Here is an 8792-nt window from a genome sequence, read left to right as displayed (position 1 = left end):
TATATGTTTGTGTGTTATATGAATAATTATATACCTACACATATAGGTAAAATGCATTATATATATATATGCATGCATACATACATAAACACAGATATGTATAGTGTAGCTACATAAAGATATGTAGGAAGATACATATGTCTTTATATTTATCAGGAATTTCACTTGTAGAAAAGGCATTACTTCAATATATCATTGGATTTTGATTTCAATGGGATATGGATTTCCTGTAGTAGTATAGTATACAATCCATAATCTATTAATTGATTAAATGAGCTGTTTACCTACCTATTGTTGTCTATCTTTCTACCTGTCTTTTAGTCTGTCATTGATTTCATGTATAGGACAGCCATTACTTCAATTTGTCTGTGGGGATCTGCAACTGTATTTGAGTGTGTTTCCTTGAAACTGTATAGGACATTCCTCAAAACCAATCTAGTTGGCTGGCTACAAATGTCTACATTTCTGTCTACCTATGTTAGATTTTTGGCATGTTAGGTGAAGTATAAAGAACTGAATATGCTACTAATGAGAACAAGTCTATCAGCATGCTTCTTGTACTTTATACAAATTTCCCTCTTCAACTCTGCGCATTGAAGTATTTTCTTTGTTTCAAGGCAAATTTTAGGAAGAACACAAAGTGTCCCAATTTCCTCCTGGGAAAAAATGGACTATGCAGACTAAGGCCAGTGAGTTTGCCTTTGATTTTGGAAAACATCAAAAATATATTGTTAAAATACTTGGAAAAGGACTGTGATAACAAACAGCCAACTGGGCTTGATCAAAAAGGTCATGCTAATGCATCCTCATTTCTCTTTAAAATATTTGATATATTAAATTGGTAGATAATCCAATACTAAAGAATCAGTTACCTAGATTTTAGTAAAGGATTTGATAAGGGTCTCCTGCTTTTCTTATATAAGAAGTTTGTTTAAATTTAGAAATACAGAAAAAATTTGATTGAATAACTGAGCCCAAAATAGTTTTTCAATATTCAGTGTCAACTTAGAAGAAAGTATCCTATGAGATATTCTAGAAATCTGTACCTATATCTGTACTATTTGATATTTTAATCGGTGACGAATCAAAGAATAGATAGAGACTTAACACATATGATGATGATATAATTCTGGGGAAAATCTCCAACAAAATATCTGACAGGATCAAGATCTAAAAAATCTTGTCAGTCTAGAACATGGGGCCAAACATAAGATGAAATGTTATAAAGATAAATGTAAATTCTTATACTTGGGCTTGAAATGAAGCTATTTCATAAGTATAAATGAGTGACATAGAACCATCACAGCTTGTCTGGAAAAAAAAATGGAGTTTTAGAGGAATGTTTGCTTAATAGCCATCAAAAGCATGGCAATCAAAAAGAAGCTAATACTATAGCAATAGGAGCATATTGTTGGAAGTAGGAAGATAATGGTCACATTGTGCTCTGCTCTTAAAAAAGCCATTATATTGTAGTGTGCATTTTATAGTGCCACATTTTAGAAATGGCATTAATAAGCTGGTGAGTGTCCAAAGGAGGTCAAATAGAAGATGAATGATCTCAACATCATGCCATATGAGAATCATGTAAAGAAATTGAGAATAAACTTATAGAAGAGAAAAGCTGAGTGGGACTTGATAGCTGTCTTCAAGTATTTGAAGATCTGTCTCTTTTAAAAGGAGATAGACTTATTCTGTTTGGCTCCAAAAGGCATAACAAGAATCAGTGGTAGTGATTTGTTAAAAAAAAAAAAAAAAACAGGATTTATGCAAAGAACTTAACTATTAGTCAAATTTGAAATGGGCTAACTGGAATAAAGGAGCTCTTTCTCTGACCACCATCTATCTTCTATCACCCTATTTTTCACCCTAGAATTCACACTAGTATATTCTCAGCAGTATTTTTTTTGCATGCACACATGTACATGAATTTTTCTCTGTCTCTACCCACCAGAAATGTCTTCTACTTTCTCATATTTTCTAGGAGCAAGTTTTCTAGATTTTTCTTTAATCACATTATATTATTATATTTTTGCATATGTTGTATCGCTTTCCAAGTATATTATAAACATCTGGAGAAAGAGGTTTGTATAAATGTTCTTTCTTATTGTATCACTATACAGAATCATAAGAAGTTTTTAATTATTTATTGAATTGAATCTCACAAATTAACATCAAAGGAAATGTGAGAAAATATATGAATCTGTCCCCATAACCTCAAAAAAAATTAAGTACCTTATTGTTGGCACACTAAAAAGCTTCATTTTCAAGGGACAACATTGTTTTTAATAGTTATATGCTCTGGGAAAAACAATAATTTCTATGGACAAGATCTTTAGTTGGAATGATAATAGCAACATGAATCTTCAATAAAGCAAACCACCACCATCATCATCCTTCTCATTAATAAAACAAATTGAAAAAATGCTTTACTGTATATTAGGCTATACAGAGAGCAAAAGTTTTCATACATTGATAGTATTTCTGAGTAATTATATTAATACTTGTATTTCTAATAGAGAGAAAATGTTATTGTGACAGCCTAGGAGCTAAGGACTTTTCCATACGACTTCTAAATTTCACTAGTTTCTTTGCAATGGACAAATCATTAAACCTCTCAGTGTGTTCCTAAGAAATCTTTTATGATTCTTACATTATCAGTAAGCTAACAATCTATCTTGTGGAAGGATTTTCTACATGGGAAATTCTCTCTTTTCTATCCATGAAATCAAAGTCAACACCTTGCCCCAAGTTCTTTCTTTAACCAAGTAGGCAATGAAAAATAGCAACTCTTATTTATATATCATTTTAAAATACAGAGTCTTTTAAGGCTAGCCAGAAATTTCTGTAAGGTAGATGATTAAATATTATCATTTCCAGTTTTCTAATGAGTTTTTTAAAGGCTTAAAGAGATTAAAGGATTTGTTTCGGATCACATGTTTATTATGTATCAATCCAGGATTTGTACCCAAGTTTTTTCTGTCCCTAAAACCAATCCTATTTTATTTGTTTTTGTTCATTTTTGAACACTCTCTAATGATTAGAGACATAAAATTTCACCTTTTAATTGAAAATTTAATTTAATTTAAAATACACAATATTTTAGTCAATTTGCATCAATAATTATTTTCAGATGTTTTATTTCTTTTATTTACTTATCCTGTATTAGTTTTTAAAATCTATATTTTGTTATGTATTGTTCAAATTAAATGAAAAGGATATTTGTTTAATGTATCATTAAAAAAAATTGAATCATTTCACATTTTGGGGACATTTAAGTATTCTACTTTCCTTCCTGTTAATTCTCAATCTCAGGAAGGGAAGTATCAAAAGCACTACTCAGATCACTTTATACTGTCTCTCCACATTTCTGTGCCTTAGGAAAATCTATGGTATTACTTGAGTATTCATCAATCTTCAGTTTCTGGCTGGTTATATAGAGTATACTTTGTTTCCTAACAATGCCATATCACCACATAATTCACTAGACTGAGTTCTTTTTGTAATAATAATCAGCTAATGTGTCCTTATCTTTCTTTCTGCTAAACTTACATTTTCAGCTATAGTCCCAACATACATTTGAATTAAAATAGTTGAACAGCAGACATCTTTGCACTTTAGTCCCAACTAAATTCATGACATTTTTTTGACCTCATTAGTTTAGATGTCTGATTTTACAATTTGAATCCTTTCCTTTTTTTTTTTTTTTTGTACAAGTCATTGTGGTATGTGTGATGCCTGTGTATGTGTGTGTGTGTGTGTGTGTGTGTGTGTGTGTGTGTGTGTGTGAGATAACATTTCATATTTCCAAGGCTAAGATGTTATATCTATGATCACTGGTGGAAGAGAACAAATTCCTGTACTGCCCCTCACAATCCATTTATTTATTTTACCAAACCAAATGAAGCAAAACCAAGGAAAGGTAATTTGCAGACAGAATTTTAGCCAGTTTTCAACAATAAATATTGATGATAACCTATTATTTTGAGATATTTTATTTCTTTTATTTATCCATAATAGTTTTTAAAATCTGTATTTTGTTATATATTTTTCAAATTAAATGCAAAAGATATTTTATTTTCACTTACATGTTTCTTCTTGCAATGCAGTGCCATTATAAGACTCGGACATTTAAAGAAAAAGGAAGGAAGGAAAGAAAGGAGGAGGAAGGAAGGGAAGAAGGAAAGAAAGGGGAAGGAAGGGGGAGGGAGAGGGCAGAAGGGAAGGAGGAGGACAAATGACAGGAGAAAATGAGGGAGAATTGAGAGGGATAGGAAAAAAATGAAAAGAGAACAGAGCTGGGGAAAAGATAGAAGAAAGAGAAAAACGGCAACATAAACAAAGTAATAGACTTTCATTGTTTTTCCTTCACTTTTGGGTAAGAAACTTTAGTCTTTCCACGTCTCTAGAGTTGCCAGTTCCTTAGGCAAGAATTTAATTTCACGTCATTCCCGCCATCTAGTGGTATAAAGAGGTTTTTGCTCTGTTATTTGATTTTAAAGTGAGGAAGCATAACACCAAAAGGGTCACAATTTCTCTACACTTACCACTCCCTTCATCCTCCCACCTCAACCTGTTTCTTACATACACACATTCATAACACACGTGTGTATGTGGTGAAAGAGTATGCATTGAGAAGAGGTGAAGTGAGAAGACGAGGGAGGAACTCAATCTCTCTGTGTGTGCCTCTGTATTTCTCCGTGTCTTCCAGTCTGTCTCTGTAACAGTGCCTCTCTGGTCTTATCTTCCTCTCTGTCTTGCTATTTTGTTGTCTTCCTCTCTTTCTGTCAATGTGTCTGTCTATTTGTTTTCTGTTTCTGTCTCTGTCTCTCCTTCGAATGATCGTTTTAGGGAAAGGATCTAAATGTTTTACTGTTCATCAGAAAGCAATAGAGAGGGAGTTGTGGGGAGAAGGGGACAGACAAGATTCTTTGACTTCCGACAAGTTATTATTATTTTTCTCTTCCTGGACTGGTACCATAAACACCAAAATAAACAAGTACTTAAAATTAGCCCCAGACTTTTCATATCTTGACATTTCAGCCCCTAACACCTTAACTAATTTCAGCTATCCGGTTTTCCATGCCCAGCTTTTTTTGGAGGGGTGGGAGGCTGGGGGTGGAGGGTTGTGCGTGTGTGTGGTTCTTAATGTGTATGTCTATTTCCCACGGTCGTCTAGGACAGGGACCTGGGAAGAACACACACACACACACACACACACACACACACACACACACACACACACACACGCACACACAGTGTCTCTTTCTCCATCACCACCACCACCACCACCACCACCACCACCACCACTACTGCCACCACCGCCGCCTCCACAGACACCACCAAACCGCCGCAACCTAGAACGTGAGGATTCCCTTTGTTCCGCTTTTAGATCTCTGTCCTTTCCCACAGAAGATCCACCTGGCTGCTTTTGCTCGGTGACATTTTGAGCCAGGGGGTGGCAGTGGGTAGGTGGGTAGGGAGGAGAGAAACAAGATGCTAGAGGGGTGGGGGAGGGAGGGAGGAGAAAGGTCGAAGGTGGGGGAGGGAAAAACAAGGAACCTTTAATAACCTGCGGTGCCAGGGGGTTGCTTGTTTCTTGATTTATTTATTTATTTCGTGTTTCTTTTTTTCTTTATTGGCACAGCCAGCCGCGCAGCCCCGGGAGCTCGGGGAGATGCGGGACCACCCACTGGAGGGGAAGGAGAGAGAAGCCCTCCCGCGCCCTCCTCCTGCTCCCGAGCGCCTCTTCCCGAGCCAGCGCACAGACTGCCAGCACCAGCCCAGAGCCACCCACCGGGATGGGCAGCACCTCGGAGGCGGCTGCTGCGGCGGCCACTCTCTCCTGACTCCGGCAGCTTTCGAGCTGCAGGATCCTGGGCTCCTGCACAAGCAGGAGGTGCATTAAGTTGGCAGGGGCGATTTCCCTCCCCCCACCTCCCACCTTTTGAACTTGTTGCTCCTGCCGGGTCCCCTTCCAGCCAACCCTCTCTGCTCTTCCAACCCCCTCCTTTTCACCTCCTCCCCACCCCGCCTCCTGATGCCCGTGGGCTCCTGAAGCGTGGAAGGGAAAAGACAGGCAGGCAGGCAGGCAAGGAGGCATGGGGGAAGGGGACGAGCAAGCGACTGGAGCTTTTCGGCGGCTTCTTCCCCAGAGGAGCTGAGTCGGCTTCTCGCTTTGCCCTGTCTCTCATTCTGGATGCACGGATAAAAGAATAAAGTCTCTATGCAACTCAGCTCCGCGCCTGGACTTTCTCAGGTATGTACCGCAGGCGAAGCACGTTCTTGTGGGCGGCAGATGCTGCCGCTGCTGTCACCGCTGCCAAAGAGGAACCTGCTTGGGGTCTGTAAATGTCAAATTGCACTGGAGCTAAACTTGCAAAGAGAGTGAAGGGAGGCTTGAGCAAACGGATTTTTTTATTCGTTTGTTTTTTGTAGGTTTTTTTTTTTTGGGGGGGGGGGGAGATTATTATTTTGTTTTTTTCTACTCCCCTTCACAGTGTATGGGTAGGCTCTGCGGGAAGGGACAATTTGGAGTCAGCCCTTCTGTTCACTCCCCATCATTTCATGGCAGGTAGAGGGCAGGATACCCAGTTCCCAAAAAGAGGAGAACTGAGGGGTCTACTACTGTGATTGCATCTCGGGAGCTCCAACAACAGGTCGCCTTTTGGACAGACTCCTGGAGGAAAGGGGATAAAGAATTGGGTCTTGGAGGAGGGAGGGGGGCGGCGAGGCGGCAATTAGCCCCTCTCCTCTGGTGAAGAAAAGCAGGTGACTGACAGTTATCCCCTCACCTCCTAGGCGTAAGCCCTCTCCCCAACATCTGGACCGTGTGTGGGAGAAAATCAGAGACACCTGCTTAAAGAAGAAAGGGCTGCATCTGAAGTCACCTGTGTGTATATCTGCCTGTGTGTGGGAGGGTGGTACCAGCTGCAGGTGAGAGCTCGGTTAGATTCATTTCACGGAGGCTTGTGAATTGCTATATTTATTACCCCTATTTTAAATTTCTGAGTACCTGGCTTCTGTGTACCTGGCTGCCTCTCTCAGAATTGTGTCTTCAGCAACATCTCTACTTTTGAAGTTGCAGTATTCATCTTTACCACATTCTTAATCAGTAGTATTTCTTGGGAAGAGAACGGTAACTTGCACTTAATTTTGTGGCCACGTATTAAAGGCCTCCCTACCTTCTCCCGGCACCTCCCGAAAAGGAACCGGAACCATGGCTGCAGGGGTGGCAGCATGGCTGCCCTTTGCTCGGGCAGCAGCCATAGGCTGGATGCCTGTGGCCACAGGACCCATGCCAGCACCCCCAAGGCAGGAGAGGAAGAGGACTCAAGATGCCCTCATTGTCCTGAATGTGAGTGGCACTCAGTTCCAGACATGGCAGGATACCCTGGAGCGCTACCCAGATACACTGTTGGGCAGCTCAGAGAGGGACTTCTTCTACCATCCTGAGACCCAGCAATATTTCTTTGACCGTGATCCTGATATCTTCCGCCATATCCTGAACTTCTATCGCACTGGCAAACTCCATTACCCAAGACAGGAGTGCATCTCTGCCTATGATGAAGAATTGGCCTTTTTTGGCCTCATCCCAGAGATTATCGGTGACTGTTGTTATGAGGAATACAAGGACCGTAGGCGGGAGAATGCTGAAAGACTACAGGATGATGCTGATAATGAAAATACAGGGGAGAGCACTCTGCCTTCAATGACTGCCCGGCAGAGGGTCTGGAGGGCCTTTGAGAATCCCCATACTAGTACCATGGCCCTGGTATTCTACTATGTTACTGGGTTCTTCATTGCTGTCTCAGTCATTGCCAATGTTGTGGAGACAGTTCCATGTGGCTCTAGTCCTGGTCACATCAAGGAGCTGCCATGTGGTGAGCGTTATGCTGTAGCATTCTTCTGTCTGGACACAGCCTGTGTGATGATATTCACTGTTGAGTACCTGTTGCGCCTGGCAGCGGCCCCAAGCCGCTATCGTTTTGTTCGTAGTGTCATGAGCATTATAGATGTGGTGGCCATCCTGCCCTACTACATCGGGTTAGTGATGACCGACAATGAGGATGTTAGCGGGGCCTTTGTCACGTTGAGGGTTTTTCGAGTCTTCCGGATCTTTAAGTTTTCCCGCCACTCTCAGGGCCTTCGAATCCTGGGCTACACACTCAAGAGTTGTGCTTCAGAGTTGGGGTTCCTGCTCTTCTCTCTCACCATGGCTATCATCATCTTTGCTACTGTCATGTTCTATGCAGAGAAGGGGTCTTCAGCCAGCAAATTCACCAGTATCCCTGCTGCTTTCTGGTATACCATTGTCACCATGACAACACTGGGGTAGGTGCCATGATGGGGAATGGAATGCCATTGAAGGGTGGCTGCAAGAGATTATGGTGGTTATAAACCAAAGAAAGTAGTATTTCTGAGTATCTCTATGTGATGATTGAAGAAAAAAAATTGTAAGGTGTTTGTTTTGGTTTGATTTGTTTTTGGGGGGAAGTTGTCTCTGCTTGATTTCTTTAGAAAGTGTCTATCATGATAAGGTTTGGTACATTTTAAGAGGTGAATGAGAATGTCCAAACTTCTAGTGAGAAAAGTGAATTCCTGAATGTAAATAGTCATTCACTATACTAAAACCGCTATATAAAATATCCAACTGAGTTTTGGAAATACAAATTCATATTCCCAGACATATGGGTAGAAGACAACAATTTTAGACTTGATTTAATGAGTCTATTCCTATTTTCTAAAAATTATTATACATATATGGATATATATGGATATATATATGTATTTAT

General features: G+C 40.0%; 1 protein-coding gene across 2 annotated transcripts in view; it reads left to right on the top strand.

Annotated features, from left to right (window-relative positions):
- The first annotated feature begins 5284 nt into the window (after positions 1–5284).
- Positions 5285–8792, top strand: part of KCND2 (potassium voltage-gated channel subfamily D member 2) — a 599276-nt gene continuing 595768 nt past the window's right edge. For both annotated transcript variants that reach the window (XM_074268169.1, XM_074268168.1), the window contains exons 1-3: positions 5285–5361; positions 5645–6256; positions 6799–8331. In XM_074268169.1, the coding sequence (XP_074124270.1) occupies positions 7217–8331 (1115 nt within the window). In that variant the 5' untranslated portion in view covers positions 5285–5361; positions 5645–6256; positions 6799–7216. The remainder of the gene's footprint in view (positions 5362–5644; positions 6257–6798; positions 8332–8792) is intronic.

Source organism: Sminthopsis crassicaudata, chromosome 5 (genome assembly GCF_048593235.1).
Source record: "Sminthopsis crassicaudata isolate SCR6 chromosome 5, ASM4859323v1, whole genome shotgun sequence".
In the NCBI taxonomy this organism is placed as follows: Eukaryota; Metazoa; Chordata; class Mammalia; order Dasyuromorphia; family Dasyuridae; genus Sminthopsis; species Sminthopsis crassicaudata.
The sequence above is the reverse complement of the archived record's forward strand: the minus strand, read 5'-3'. Positions and strand labels throughout refer to the sequence as shown.